Source organism: Sinocyclocheilus grahami, unplaced genomic scaffold (genome assembly GCF_001515645.1).
Source record: "Sinocyclocheilus grahami isolate Dianchi unplaced genomic scaffold, SAMN03320097.WGS_v1.1 scaffold64.1, whole genome shotgun sequence".
In the NCBI taxonomy this organism is placed as follows: domain Eukaryota; kingdom Metazoa; phylum Chordata; class Actinopteri; order Cypriniformes; family Cyprinidae; genus Sinocyclocheilus; species Sinocyclocheilus grahami.
In genome coordinates, this window is record NW_015505243.1 from 1689050 (window position 1) to 1704809 (window position 15760).

General features: G+C 36.8%; 1 protein-coding gene across 1 annotated transcript in view; it reads left to right on the forward strand.

The window, feature by feature from the left end:
* The window catches only part of LOC107584897 (GRIP1-associated protein 1), a 53814-nt gene that overhangs the window by 34721 nt on the left and 3333 nt on the right, over window positions 1-15760 (forward strand). Inside the window, exons 25-27 of the mRNA XM_016271667.1 lie at window positions 286-402; window positions 1714-1807; window positions 9888-10057. Of these exons, the coding sequence (XP_016127153.1) occupies window positions 286-402; window positions 1714-1807; window positions 9888-10057 (381 nt within the window). The remainder of the gene's footprint in view (window positions 1-285; window positions 403-1713; window positions 1808-9887; window positions 10058-15760) is intronic.

Sequence of the window (15760 nt, forward strand, 5' to 3'; positions counted from 1 at the left end):
TTTTGGTTCTTTAGTACTATTTTTAGCTTTAGAACTTGAACATAAATTAGTTTCAATTAGTTGTCAAGGCACATTTCTAATTTTCGTTTGTCTTAATATTTTATTTTAACTTTATTTCAATTATCCAAAATAAATTTTAATAGTTTTAGTTAACAGTAACAACGCTGATGACTTTGTCTATTTAATCCCATTGCTAAAACATTCATACTGGTCTAAGCTGGTTTTGTCAGCATATTTTTAAGTAAAAAAAGATGTTTCAGTGAAGTTTTATTTCTCTTTCCACAGTCCAACACCAGCAGCCCTCAGTCCCAGCGTCCTGCGGACCTTTCGGACGACGAGGTCAGTGAGCTCTTCCAGAGGCTCGCCGAGGTTCAGCAGGAGAAGTGGATGCTGGAGGAGAAGGTATGACGTTTTAACCTTCATTGTAGTCTCATGTTACTAGGAAAAGTTGAACTCTCGTGGAACAGCCCAGGTTTGCAGTACTGCACCAAACCTTCACCCGGCCAGTTCTGCTGTGTGCTCCATAGGGGGCTGTAAGTGCTGAATTGTGTCTTTGGATCATGAAATATGCATGCAGATATTGATGTTTCCACATTTTTATCGGTCTTGGTTAGTAACTATTGGAATGGAAATATGTAGTTAGGGCTTTGACAAGTTACATCACCCTTTCTGCTTCAAAGAGATATATTACTGTAAACTCAAACATGTCAGTGCCACTCATATGCTGTTTCATAAATCATCTGGATTTCATAAAATGTATTTTAGAAATTTTATTTTTTCATTTGTGAATTTAAGATTAAATATAAAATAGTTTATACATTTGTTTAAATTGATGTTTGATGCATGTTTAAATTTATTTTTTATTTAACCTTTATTTAACCAGGAAATAATTAAACAAATTCTTAAAATTAAATTACATTTAAATTATATTAATTAAAATTTTTATATTATCTATGTATATAGTTAATCTTTTATTTATTTCTTTTTTTATATACATATACGCTACCATTGAAGTTTGGAGATAGTCAATACTTTTTTTTCCCCAAAGAAATTAATACTTTTATTCATCAAGGATAAATTAAATTGGGTAAAAGTGACAGTAAAAACTTTTAGAAAATTTTCAAATAAATGCTGTTCTTTTAAAATTTCTATTAATCAAAAATTCCCCAAAAAAGTTTTCACCATTTATCAAAAAAAAAAAAAAAAAAAAAATTATTACACAGCAAATCAGCATGTTAGAATGATTTCTGAAGGATCATGTGACACTGAAGACTGGATTAATGATGCTGAAAATTCAGCTTTGACATCACAGGAATAAATTACATTTTAAATGTATTCCAATAAAAAACAGTTATTTTAAATTGTAATAATATTTCAGAATATTACTATTTTTACTGTACTTTTGATCAAATAAATGCAGCCTTGATAAGCAGACAAGACTTTTTTTTCACATTATCGTAAAGATAATTTACATAGCTGAAATAATGTCTTTTCAGTCAAATTAAATAGACTAACATTATTGTGATATTAATTTATAGCAAAATCGACTAAAATGAATGAATTTAAAGAGCCTTTTCTAAAGATAAAACCAATCACATTGGCAGTGATCACAGTGTCCACACCTGTGTGCTTCCGTATCAGTTTATCACACTTTCGTGTGGTTGTTGCGTGTGGCAGTTTATTGCAGATCTTATCTTTGTGCTCTCTGTTCAGGTGAAACACTTGGAGGTCAGCTGCTCTTCAATGGCCGATGACATCTGTAAAAAGAGTGCCATTATTGAGACGTACGTCATGGACAGCCGAAGAGGTAAGCGTCTCTCTCTCCCTCTTTGTCATTCTTCACAGCCTCAGGCGTGCTTGTTTTCTGAAAGCACCTGATGTGTAGGTTTACAGATGAGGTCAGGTGATAGGTGATACTGATTGTGCTTTTATTCTAAAGAGTATCAAACATGTGGTTGTCACTTTTGTTGTGTTCGTGTGGAAAAAGACCCCAAGCTATTCAATAGTACAGGTTTGTTTAAAATAAAGGACTGTTTAGACTGATGCAGAGACATTTCATGATTTTCTTCTTTTATTGTACAGTGTTGTAGCGAATCAGCTCATGGGGAAATATGAATAATTAACCATAACTAATTATGATTAATTATTAATATTTTAGATCCACTGTAGATATTTAGCTGACCACTCAGGGTCAACCGTCTTGTCAATTCTAAGAACGTTAATTTCCTGGTTAAAGGAAATAACTTTCTTACTGTACAATTCTATAAGTTTGTAACGTAAATCTGCATGATTATTGACTCCGGTTATGAGTAAACAATGAACACATCAAGTGTGATACAAGTAAGGTTTTATTAACTACATAAAAACTTAAACTAGTCTAACATACTACACAAACACATTAAGCCGGTCTAACATAAACATACACACACACACACATACAGTTGGTATAGGAAAGGGTTAAAGTTTAGCACTAAAGAAAGAGACATAAGGAATGACATTTATGGAACCATTTTGCATATTCAGCAGATCTAAAACCTGAGGGAAAACGTCAGATTCTTAGTTCAAACAAACCTTGTAAAAAGGTGTAACTGATACTTAATGCATCAATTAAATCGACTAAGTTTGATACTTGCGTATGTCTGAAAAAGATTCCTGATGCAATCTTAAGGCCCCAAGATCTTGCTGAAGTTGGTTGATGAAAAAGAGTCTCAGCCCAATGTGATCTTGTCAAAGTCCAGTGTGATCTCCTGTGATCTCCTGTTTATCCGCTTCCATCTGGTTCAGGTCTAACCAGAATAGTCTTTCTGAATAGCATTGGAAGTGAACCATTTACTCCTACAATAATTGAGGATAGTCCCAGGGAGATGTAAAAATGGGGAGGTGGAGACTCCATAGAAAAAATGAAGAAAGGATGCAGAAGGTAGCAGCACTAGATGAGAGCTGACATTAGCAGGATGTAAATGATTCAGAATGCCGACATGCCTCAGTGAACCCAACACTCATCCTCAATAATGCAGCAGAAAGACTGAGCACCCCTCTTGTCTCCTCTCCTCCGTCCTCTCTCCCCTCCCTCTTACTTTATACTTACCCAAGTGCGGCTCGCCTTAAATTCATGCCAGTGATATAACAAATGAAACAGTGTGACATTTTATCTCAGACGTAGCCTTTTGAGTCAGTAGCGGTTTCCGTTGTCACCAGTGTGTTGAGGAAATGGCAAGTCAGGAAGCACCTCAGATAAGCCAGATGTATGCCACCTTGGGGGTATTGTTGACCCTTCACTTGCCAGAACTTTCTGCAGTATTCTTCCCTTCAAAGTGGGCACTGTATAGAAGATGCTGCGGATTAACAGTTGGCTTGCGACATTGTGTAAATTAGTCCCACAAACATGGAAACGCTTCTGCAGTATTTCAAGGCACATGTTCCCAGTAATGCAACCCCAGGTATTCGTTAAGACAAATCCTGAAAATTGCAACCATTAAGCAGCAATGGACAAATATATATGAATATTTCATTCAGTAGCGGTTCCCATATTTCGCCAATTTGTCGAGGAAATGGCAAGTCAAGGATGGCTCATATGTATGCCACCTTGGGGGTATTCTTGACACTTCACTTCCCAAAATATTCTGCCACATTCTCCCCTTCAACGTAGGGATTGCATAGAAGAAACTGCGGATTGTAAAAGGCACAACAGTTTTACAGCATTGCGCAGATCAGTCCCACAACTGTGGAAATGTCTCTGTTGTATTTCAGACACTCATTCCCAGCAATGCAACCCCAGGATCATCCAGTATTCGTTAGGACAAATGCTGAAAATGTCAGCCGTTAAGCAGCGGTAGGCAATTATAAATGAATGTTTCTCTGTAGAGTTTGGCATGTGTGTGATGTAAGACAGCTGTAGGATGGTTTATTTGCACAGCCTCCACTAATCAACTATTCAGCAACATGCCGCAGTCGCGTGTGCACAGTCTTCGCTCCGCCTAAGTGCTGCTGGAAGAAGTCAGCTGGGGTGAGACGCTGCTGCAGTCTGGAAACCCTCTGCCTGCCTACTTGTACCCTGTTTTAGACCTCTACTGAAGCGTGAAGTAAGCTAACCTTTCAGTGTACTACGGCCTCTCCCTGCTGCATCATTTAAGGAATAAACTATCCTTATCGCGTGCCCTATAGCTCCAGAACCCACTGAGATAATGGGAGCGAGTGTGAGTCACAGCAGAATTATTTTTCTTCCCTCTACAAGCAAATTTGGTCCACTTTAGAGTGAATTACACCACCGGGAGTGGGTGCTAATGGGCTCACTCTACTTGCCGAGGTTGCAAGAACAAATATGAGAAGAACAGATCATCGATATCCACACGGATCCCTCGAAAGAAGGAGTGACATCTGTAACTGGGAATAACACATGGCTGCAAACAGGAAGAATCCTTGTTGTCAAGATGAAATTTCCTGTTTGCCCCCTGGCAGAGGTTTCAGTTAAGTGCTGTGTCTCCAGTGAGTGATGGCTGAAAGGTCGCAGCCGCCGTACAGGATCTGCCAGTTTGACTGATTCAGGACTGCTGACTCCTGCCCCGGCCTGAGTAGATTCCCAGTGAGGCTTGCTAAGAAGTGGCCAGTGTTTCTGTGGGGTTCACATGGTAATTGTATGCTTGCTGTTATCTTGAAACTTGCATTGGTGCTTCAAAGCCTGAAGAGGACATTCTTCAAGGCCAAGCTCTGGCTGGCGTGATATTCCACTGTAACATCACTATCTTCACTTATCTTTTTATTCTTACATGCAGAAGGCCCTTTTTGCTCTTAAAGGGTTAGTTCACCCAAAAATTTAAATTAGCACATACATTACTCACCCTCAAGGCATCCTAGGTGTATATGACTTTCTTCTTTCAGACGAATCCAGTTGGAGTTATATAAAAAATTGTCTTTGATCTTCCAAGCTGTTTAATGGCAGTCAGCGGGTGTGGCAGTGCATCAGTCCAAAAGAAGTGAAATAAAGCGCATCCATCCATAATAAAAAGTGCCTCACACGGCTCTGGGGGGTGAACATAGACCCCCTGTAGCGAATCGATGCGTTTAACCATATTATGTAATAATCAATTCAATCTAGCTTGCGCTCACTGTTGTACACGGAAGCAGCTCCAGGCGGATGACGAAGAACGTCGGCGTTGCGCATGTGCCGCTCAGAAGTGACAAACGTGGAAGCGCAGTGGAGAGATCAAAACAAAACATCGGTCACGAATTAGAAGTACAAAATGATGATTTGTAAAGAAGAATGTCGGAGGATTTCAATATAAGCCAAGAGGAGACTGTTTTTCCTTTGCTAAAGTAAGGAAACTTTGCTTCCTTTGCTCCTATAAACAAACGTTGGTTTTCAGGAGACTCACTGATGCATGCGCAACGACGACATCTTACGCCATACTCCCGGAGCTGCTTCCATGTACAACTGTTGGGGCAAGCTAGATTAAAGGGATTATTACGTTTTGAATATGGATATTTTTCTTACAAAAATGCATCGATTTCGACAGGAAGCCTTTGTTCACCCCCCGGAGCCGTGTGAGGCACTTTTTATTATGGATGGATGCGCTTTATTTCACTTCTTTTGGACTGATGAACTGCAACACCCGCTGACTGCCATTAAACAGCTTGGAATATCAAAGTCAATTTTTAATATAACTCCAATTGGATTCATCTGAAAGAAGGACGTCATATACACCTAGGATGCCTTGAGGGTGAGTAATTTATGGGCTATCATTTTGGGGTGAACTATCCCTTTAAGTACCACAGTTGTGCAGAATTCAGAGTTGACTAATTTGCTCCCTTCAAGTTCATGACTTACAATTTGAATTAAATTGCCCATACCATATAAGTTGCAGTTCAAAGCAATTCTATCTATTGATCTATCAGTCTGTCTGTCTGTCTGTCTGTTGTTCTGTTTATCAGTGTGTCTATCAGTCTGTCTATTGGTCTATTTGTCATTTAGTCTATATAATTGTCTGTCTGTCTGTCTCTGTGTATCTATCCTTCAGTCATTCTATCTATCTTTCTGTCTGTCTGCCTGCCTATCATTTTATTTGTCTGTGTTATCTATTTGTAAGGCCCCTTTAATTTCAAGTCTTTTGAAGCTTTTTCCAAAATGGTTTCAACATTTAAACATTTCTTGTCCAATTCTGTTCAATTCCGACTGTAGTTTCCTTTGAATTTCAGGTAATGTTAATTCTACTCCCCTGCTTTCAAAGTTGCAATTCTGCATCCTGATTGGTACCTAAATTAAAATTCATAGTCCGTAACTGAATTGGAATTTAAAAGGCATTTTCAATTCAGTTCTTAATGGTGCACAACCCTGTCAAGTCCTGCAGGTTGTGACCTCAGCACTGTTCTGACGTAGTTCAGCCGAGCGTGTGATCGGGGATCCCCCGAGTCGTGAGTCAGGAACATCTGCGTGCCTTCAGTGTACTTTCCATTCCTCGTCTTCATTTGCTTCCGTGACTTGGCTTCTTAGGTTCACATCCCCTGCTGGTCCTGCAGCGGAACTCTGTCTGCGAGAGCGCCTGGCGCCATTCCACACCTTTGAAAGACATTGGCCCAGCATTTTCCAGCCATTAGAGCAGGGAGTCCTCTTTGTAAATCTCCTTTGTGGATTTATCAAAGCGTCTCCATAGAATCCTTGCCCCTACGCTCCAGCAAATTTGAATTAATGACACTGATCAATATGGAAGAAATACTGGTTACAGACCGGTGTGCGTTTTTCCATTTGCTATGTCATTAGCACAAACATTGATGTAGCCATCGAAGGATTTGCTGGTCTTGTTCCCTAAAGAGTCAGATGCATTAACTTCAGCGTGAATTATTTGTACAGGGAGGGAATTACGGCATGGTGAAAGGAGACACTGCAGCATCACAAGATGAAGCCTGTGATTTCCCTGCTGTAGATGTTAATAGAATTCTAATGAAGCAATGCATTGGTTGTAATGGGCTATTTGGCTGCTATGCTAAGCAGTGGTTATTGGAAAAGGACACAAGTTTGAAAAAAAAAAAGGTTAAATAGTAGGACATTCAATTGCTAATTTTACTCCATCTCCTTTCCATTATAGATGCGTGCGAGTTATTATAGTAAAAATTTTTTTTTAGTAATTTGTCCTTTCAATTTAGTGTAGTTTTTATTTTTTATTTTATCATTTGTTTTTTAATTGTCTAGTTTGTTTATTTAGTTTTCGTTGTAGTGTGTTAAATCGTTGCGCTAACTGGTGTAATTTAAAGCGTTTAATACCATAAAGTATTTTACTGCAGTCTAATGTAATTGCTATCCAGTGGCATTTTCTTGTTTTATGCAGGCGGGTTGTAACGGCCTTTAGTTTTATAAGATACCATATATAAAACCCTAAAATTAATTTGTGGCCATTTTTGTTTTATTTTAGTTGGGTTCAGAGTCATGAAAATTTGTATCTTTAAGTAATTTCGTTTTTGTTTTCATTTGATTGTTTTTATTATTTTTGTTCAAAGACGTTTTCACATCGTTTTTAAGTTATATGTTTTCGTTAACCATAAAATGCAGCAATACTGTATGCATTTGACGTTTTAAAGCTGCAAATATTCATGGGCCACAGTGTTCATTCTATGCTTCTGTGGTAAGCAGACAAGGTTAATTATCTTATAGTCCAGATAAAGAGCAAAAACTGCGTGCGCTTTGCACCTTGTGGTGTTTACTGTCAGGCTTCAGGGGCGAGGCAAATGTCATTCATGGCCTTCAACGCTTAACGCCATGCATTAAAAGGTTGAACGGGCCTCTGGGGGGTGAAGTTAACATCTCAATTAGCACCGGTGCATCACGTTCTACTTCATTTTCGTAGCTCTGGGCTATGGCATTGGCTCACTGCGACCGGCAATGCTCATGTGCTACGCTAATGTTGAACACGTGTGAGGCTCTACTGTTAGCCACACATATACACTATTCTTGCGCCAATCTTATAAGGTTAAAGAGGCGTGAGATTGCTAGTGCTTAGACTAATGTACTGTGATGTAACAATGCAAGTTCTTCAGCTAACTGTGACATGGTCTGTCTTGAGAACAGGTCACAGTCGCTTAAGCAACTTCAGGTTACTGTGCATCGCTTGATTAAACGTGTATATAATCAGGTTTTTTTTCATTACTAAAGTGATTCTTTTCTCTACCCACTGTGGTTTCCTTTTTCTGTTTTTTTTAAATTTATTTTTATTTTTAACTCTCTTGCTTCGTTTTAGTTTGATTCTTCAACAAATTTGTGCTTCTGTCCATGGCATCATTGCAGTCCGAACCACTTACTACAACATAAATATATTTATTTTTTTTTATTTTACTACAGCACAAATATATTTAATTGTTTCTTATACATTTTTATTTTATTCATACAGCATCAATTTTTTTTTTAAATTCATACAGCATAATTTTTTTTTTTTATAAATTTTTTTTTTCTTATTTTATTTTATAGACTTTATATTTATTTTGAAATTTAAGATTAAAGTTTAAAACTACTTTTTTGTACCTACTTAGTATTTGTACTTTTGGTATTTGTACTGTTTTGAAAAGTAAATTATGTTTAAAAAAAGATTAATTTTTAAAATGTTATTCTAACATTATATTTGTTTCATCAGATCTTTTTTAGTTTATTTAGTTTTAGTATTTGTTTTAATTTTAGTAAATTAGGGTGTTAACTGATATCATTTATATAGGTGCGTTACATTTCTTTACTATATTTTCTATCCCCCTTTTTTCTATTTCTATTTTATGTTAGTTTTGTGAGTCAGATTTTATGAGTCATAAAATGTATTTTATTTTCAGTTTTTCAGTTATTTATTTATTTATTTGTAATTCATCTTTTTTATTGTTCTGTTTATATATTACTTTGTTTAAATTAGTTTTAGTTTTATTTAAGTTAACAAAGATGTGTTCATTTAGTAACACTGACTATAGCCCAATGTCTTTTTTTACATAATAAAACATGTTTTTGCCTCCACAGAGATTTTATTGGAAACTGCATTTAAACACCCGCAGGAAGTGGCACATTTCCCATGTGCTCCATCATCAGACCACAGGTGTAAGAGGTTATTTGACAGCACTGTTTAGGGACACACTGCTGAGCTGACCTTGAATGTCTCCACTCACACATATGAAGTGAAAACCGAGTAAGAAGCATCCCGATCGAACTTATTGCTTTTGCCCTTGACACGCAGAGGCTGGCCAGCTCGATTCCCTGTCCTCCCTCAGAGGAAAAACTCCACTAAACTATCTGACAGTTCACTAGGAACCTGACAACATCTGAGTAGCCTGGCTTTAAGCAGGCAACCCAGTATCTCAGCACTTCTGCTCTCTTGCCTCCATTAATCATCAATTAAGCAACATCTTTCATTTTTTAACACACAACCTTGTCCAGTTACAACCCCACACCGATGTCCCCTGCTTACGGTCACTTCCTTGGTTGCATGTTACTGTCATGAACCCTGTCAACAGACTTTGTTGTGCTGCCTTTAATTTGACTCCATCCTTACTGCCATTCTCTCTACCTTAACCGGGGTTTGAATTTCCTGAAAGCTAGAATTCATTATCGGCGGCTCTCGTGAATGTGCAGCGTTGTTTATTTGCCAGCTTTAAGACGTGCACAGCTTTTCGTCAAACCTGCGGATGATTGCACTCGAGGTGCTCATCATTGTTGTGCCGCGTGAGGCGAGAGCCGTTCGAAATGCTTTCCTCCAAACGCAAGCACTCTGTATTCACTCAGCAGACACTAATGGCCCCCTGATAGAGATCATCTTTATTCATGGATGTTGAAGCATTACTGGAGAAAACATGGTTAAAAAGCACAAGTCGGAGTGATAGAATGTTTGCCATCTCTAAAATTGCACCTTTTTCCTCTCTCTTTCTCTCAGATGTATCCGGAGGAGGTGCGGTGGCCCATGGTGCTCAGGGTGAACGTGGAGGTTTGAGTTCTGTGCTGAGGGACTTGGTAAAACCTGGAGACGAGAACCTGCGTGAGATGAACAAAAAGCTGCAGAACATGCTGGAAGAGCAACTGACAAAGAACATGCACCTACAGAAGGTAAAGAGAGGGAAGGCCAGCCATTTGGGATGGGAAAGACAAGCTTTTATGGTCAAGGTCAGTTAAGGTTAGCCATAAAACCTTCTTTTGAAAGACAGTTATAAACCCGCATGGAAACCGTGCCCACAGAGCTTCAAAAAAGCTTAGCAGATATCAGAATTTGAACATCACAACAAAATAAAAAAATTATACTCCTGTCCCACTATTTTAAGTTTAAGACAGCACTGTATTGGAATTTCTCTCCCTTTTTATTTTTTTAATGTTCTGCAATTAAGGCAGCTCAAACCATTTAACATACAGTATCCATTGAAAGTTTTTTTATTTTGTTTCTATAATATATATATATATATATATATATATATTAGGGCTGTGCGATTAATCGAAATCTAATCGAAATCGCGATTTGAGACGTTGCGATTTCCTAATCGCAAAGCCTGCGATATGGACGCGATATTACTCTGTTCCAGAGCATATGCATGACTGCCAGCCTTGAGTTGCAATCTTACTTGCCCTGGGCAAGAGTGAGCGCACCTCCGTTCTCCTCAATCAGCACTGCTCTAGCCAACTGCGTAAACACCAACCATAAAAAAAAAAGACAGACAGACAGAGTGGGATTATGTGCATATTACAGCTTCAAAAGTGGCTCAACCAAACAGATTTGGAACTATCTGTTTAAGCGTCAAACTGCAAACATGACAAGTGCTAAAGTTGACAAGACTTAATACTTCATACGCTTCTCAAGATGTTTGGTAATCAATTTAAAAAGGTTTGTGTTGCAGGGAACTTTCTGGTCTTCGTTATAGACAAGCTTTGCAGAGGGATCGTCACCCCATTTTGGTCTTAGTTTGCATTGTTTATCTTTGCCAAGGTTACGGCAGGGTGTTTTTGTAACCTACAACTCCCCCTGGGCACCAACATACACACACAAGATGCAGACTGTCTTTGGGCCTCACATCGGCTCAAACGCCCCCTCAGTAAGGATTTTATTCGCATTCACAAAACAGAGCACCATGCATCACACATTGGTGCATTAATAAAGAATGTAACTAATGTGAAGTGGCAGGTGTGAATATAACGTCTCTGAATGTGGCTCATCCAATCAAATGTATAATGTATTACTGTTGCGAGTCTTTTGTTTTTAACTCAAGACTTATATAACGTGAAGCCGCTGTTTTTTAATGGTCTTCTTGTTTGCATCCATCCAGTTCCATATAAACAGAAGAATGAAATGAGGCACTTTTCATTTGTTATGTATTTAAATCACTGGATTATACAAAAATAAATTTTACTAGATGGTTATGTAATCTTTAAGACATTTTTGGATTTAGTTTCCAGCCAAAAATACTACATTACATACATGTATGCATTTTAGCAGCGCTGATGGTCAAAGGTGAATTTTCAGCAGCTGTTACTTCAGTTTTCAGTGTCACATGAACCTTTAGAAGTCATTTTATTATGGTGATTTGGTGCTCAAGAAACATTTATTATAAATGTTTAAAACAGTTTTCGCTGCTTAATGTTTTTGTGAAAACCGTGTTACACTACAATTCAAAAGTCTAATGTAACATTTAAAAAAAGAAACTAATACTTTTCAGCAAGGATGCATTAAATTGATCAAAAGTGGCAGTAAAGACATTTATAATGTTATAGAAGATTACTATTTCAAATAAATGCTCTTCTTTTGAACTTTCTATTCATCAAAGAATCCTGAAAAAATTTGTTTCTACAAAAATATTAAGCAGCAAAATGTTTCTATATTGACAATAATAAGATCCATTATTAATAAATCATCACCAATGATAATTGATAATAACTGAGCAGCAAATCATCATATTTGAATGATTTCTGAAGTATTGTGACATGAAGACTGAAGTAATGGCTGCTGAAACTTCAGCTTTGCGTCACAGCAACAAATTACGTTCTAAAATATATTCAAATAGAAAACAGTTCTTTAAGTTGTAATAATATCTCACAATATTACTAATTTTATCGTATTTTTTTATCAAATAAATGCAGCTTGGTGAGTATAAGAGACTATGATATTATAGCACATAATTATAGTTTTTAATATAATTCAGACAAACCAACACATGGCTTCACTACAGGAACAAACCACCCATTAACAATGTGCGGCTCTAGACATATCAAGAGGGGGGTTAGAGGTTAATTGTCATTAGTCAATCTGTGTGATGGTGTAATCCCATCAAACGCATCACCCTGCTGGCTGCCTGACATGCACTTTCTATTCCTGCTCCTAGAAACATTTTAGCATTAACAACACGCCCACCCTCTGGTTGCTGATGAAAAAGACCTCAGTGGAGTCTCAGGACCGTATGACAGCAAGCCACCTACACACACACACATCACAAATGCGTGATCACACAGTCTGCCGATCACACTGTCAAAGCGACTGCAGTCACCTGTTCCTCTAGCAGGTGGAAAACTCATGGTCACTTCACCTTTACTCACCTGAATGATTCATTGCTCAACACGGTTCAGCTCTTTATTCTCCATAAAGCATCAAATGCAAGTCTCACTTTTTTTCCAAATCAAAGGTATGCCAAGGAACTTGGCTACTGCTAACAGGACCCACTTGAAATCTGCACTGATTTTTGCACTTGCACTGATTTGTAGAATTACTAGAATTATGCAGAATGATTTAAAAAATGTGTAAAACGGGAGTATTGCAACAAAATATTTAAATTTGATCTTTTTCTCTAACAATATTTGCTTTTCAAAATGATAGATACAAAAAGTACGAACAGCAAGTAGGTACAAAAATACAAATATTTTAAAACTTTAACTTTAAATTTTAAAAGAAATATTAAGTTTATAAAATAAAAACAAAATAAAATGAGAGGAATTAAATCGTATCATATTAGCATATTGTAGCGTATTATCATATATATATATATATATATACAGTGCCGTTCAAAAGTTTGGGATCAGTAAACCTTGTAATGTTTTTTAAAGAAGTCTCTTATGCTCATCAAGGCTGCATTTATTTGATCAAAAATACTGAAAAAAAAGTTATCTTGCAAAAGGTTATGACAATATAAAATAATGTTTTTTATTTTAATATCCTTTAAAATATAATTTATTTCTGTGATGCAAAGCTGATTTATTATTAGAATTATCAATGTTGGCAACAGTTGTGCAGCCCAAAAAAATATTGGAAACTGCGATACTTTTTTCAGGATTCTTTGATGAATAAAAAGTTCAAAAGAACAGCATTTATTCAAAATATAAATCTTTTCTAACAATATAAATCTTTGCTATCACTTCTTAACAATTTAACACATCCTTGCTGAATAAAAGTTATAATTTCTTTCAAAAAAAGAACGAATCAAAATGTACTGACCCCAAACGTTTGAACTGTAGTGTATATTGTTAGAAAAGATTTCTATTTTAAATAAATGCTCTTCTTTTTAACTTTTTATTCATCAAAGAATCCTGAAAAAAGTATCACAGGTTCCAAAAAAATATTAAGCAGCACAACAGTTTCCAGCACTGATAATAAATCAGCATATTAGAATGATTTCTGAACGATCATGTGACACTGAAGACTGGCGTAATGATGCTGAAAATTCAGCTTTGCATCACAGAAATAAATTCGATTTTAATGTATATGTTAAATGTTAAAAATGTTATTTTACATCATAATAATATTTCACAATATTAAATTTTTTCCTGTATTTTTGATCAAATAAATGCAGCCTTGATGAACATAAGAAACTCCTTTAAAAACATTAAAAATAGTTCTGATCCCAAACTTTTGACCAGTAGTATGTGTGTGTGTGTATATATATATATATATATATATATATATGTATATACAGTCGTGATCAGAATTATTGGCAGCCTTGGTAACATTAATCATGTTGATCTTTTATTAAAAAAATTCACAGAAATCTGACCTTTCATTGGAGAATAAGAATTTAAAATGGGGGGAAATATCATTGACAAATGTTTTTCTCTAATACACATTGGACACAATTAACGGCACCCTTTTATTCAATGCTTTTTGAAACCTCCATTTGGCAATATTTTTTTTCACTTGGCGGTTTTTTTTTTTTAGCATTCAAATTTGGCTGGGTGGTTAATAACACATTTCATCTGTGGTGTGATAAACTCAGAACACACATTTAATATTGACTTTACACGGACTTTAACCCCCTCGTGGTACTGTGATGTCAAACACCCATCATCTGTATGCACAGCGCCGCTTCAAATCTAACACATCTTATGAAATGTAAGATGACGTATGTGGGGCAGGGAGGGTACGTTAATTGCGTTAAAAACGTAGTGTGGCGAGGGGGGGTAGTTCAGCAAGGTCTGCAGCGGGAGAGAGAGTTGGGAGACGAGCGGTGAGTAAGTGGGTCAAGTGCAAATGACAAACACCTCTGTCTTGTTTCAGTAATTGGCGTGGAGAGACCGCATAAAGAGACTGGTAAATGAGAAGCTGACAGAGAGGGACAGACTGCTGACTGGTGGATGTGTGTGCGTGGAAACCATGTGCTCTAGAGAGCCCCAAGTTTATATTGCTTATGCACTGTGTTATATTGAGTGCTGGTAGAGCGACGTTCTGTTTGTTTACTGAAAACTAAATAAAACCACCAGTAGCAGTCAACCCGACCCCGTCCTCTTCCTTCCTGATCTCTGACTTTGTTACATAGACTGTAAAAAAACATGCACGTAGTGTCCGTGATGTCACCCGTAGGTATCTGAAGAGCATTTTTGAAAACTTGAAAATAAATCAATCTATGGGATTGACTCACTTTTGGAGCCAGTCTTTAGTGGCCAGTTGATGAATTGCAGTATAAGTCGCTTACATGTTGGTTTCAAGAGAGAGACCAGAATGTTGCGGCTTGGTTAAAAATTATAACGCAGCTTTTTTTCCATAACTAATTAATTACATTAACACGTTAAATCGACACCCCTAATTTTAATATATTTATATTAGTGCTGGGCAACGATTAATTGTGATTTATCGCATCCAAAATAAAACTTTGTTTACATAATATATGTGTGTGTACTGTTTATATTTATTATATATATAAATTAGGGCTGTCAATCGATTACAATTTTTAATCTGATTAATCGCATCCTTTTTCTGTGATTAATTGCGATTTAATCGCACACTTCATGAAATTAAGCATAGACCATTTATCTTGTTTCAAATGTTTATTTTGTCATCATTTGCTATATCCAGCAAAGTAAACCAAAAGATTGAAGGGTGATTCTCAAAAATCTATATTTTCTGCAAGCTTTTTTCAAGATAAATTTAGATATCTTTCCAAAAAAGGACACTTAGAAACTCCAAAAGGACATCAGAGAACCAAATGATATAAGGAGCACAAATAAGCACATATGAAAGAAAAAAAAAAAGAATTTTATAGTATGTGTACAGTGCAACAGCAAAGAGCTTTTTTACATTTTAGAGAAACCGAGTTGCGATACCGAACAGGACCACATGGAGATGCCAAAAAAGCCCTAAACCAACCGCCTGCTGACTGCATATATCTACGGATCCATTCAGAATAACTAAACACAGCAACATACACATGACAAATCAAAACATTATCGTGAATGTGTGGAAACAACGTGGAATGTGTGGAAACAACGTGAATGTACAGAAATGTCTGTGCCTGTGCATAAATACAATGTGTGATCAGTGCGTCAAGAGCACTCATACACGCATTA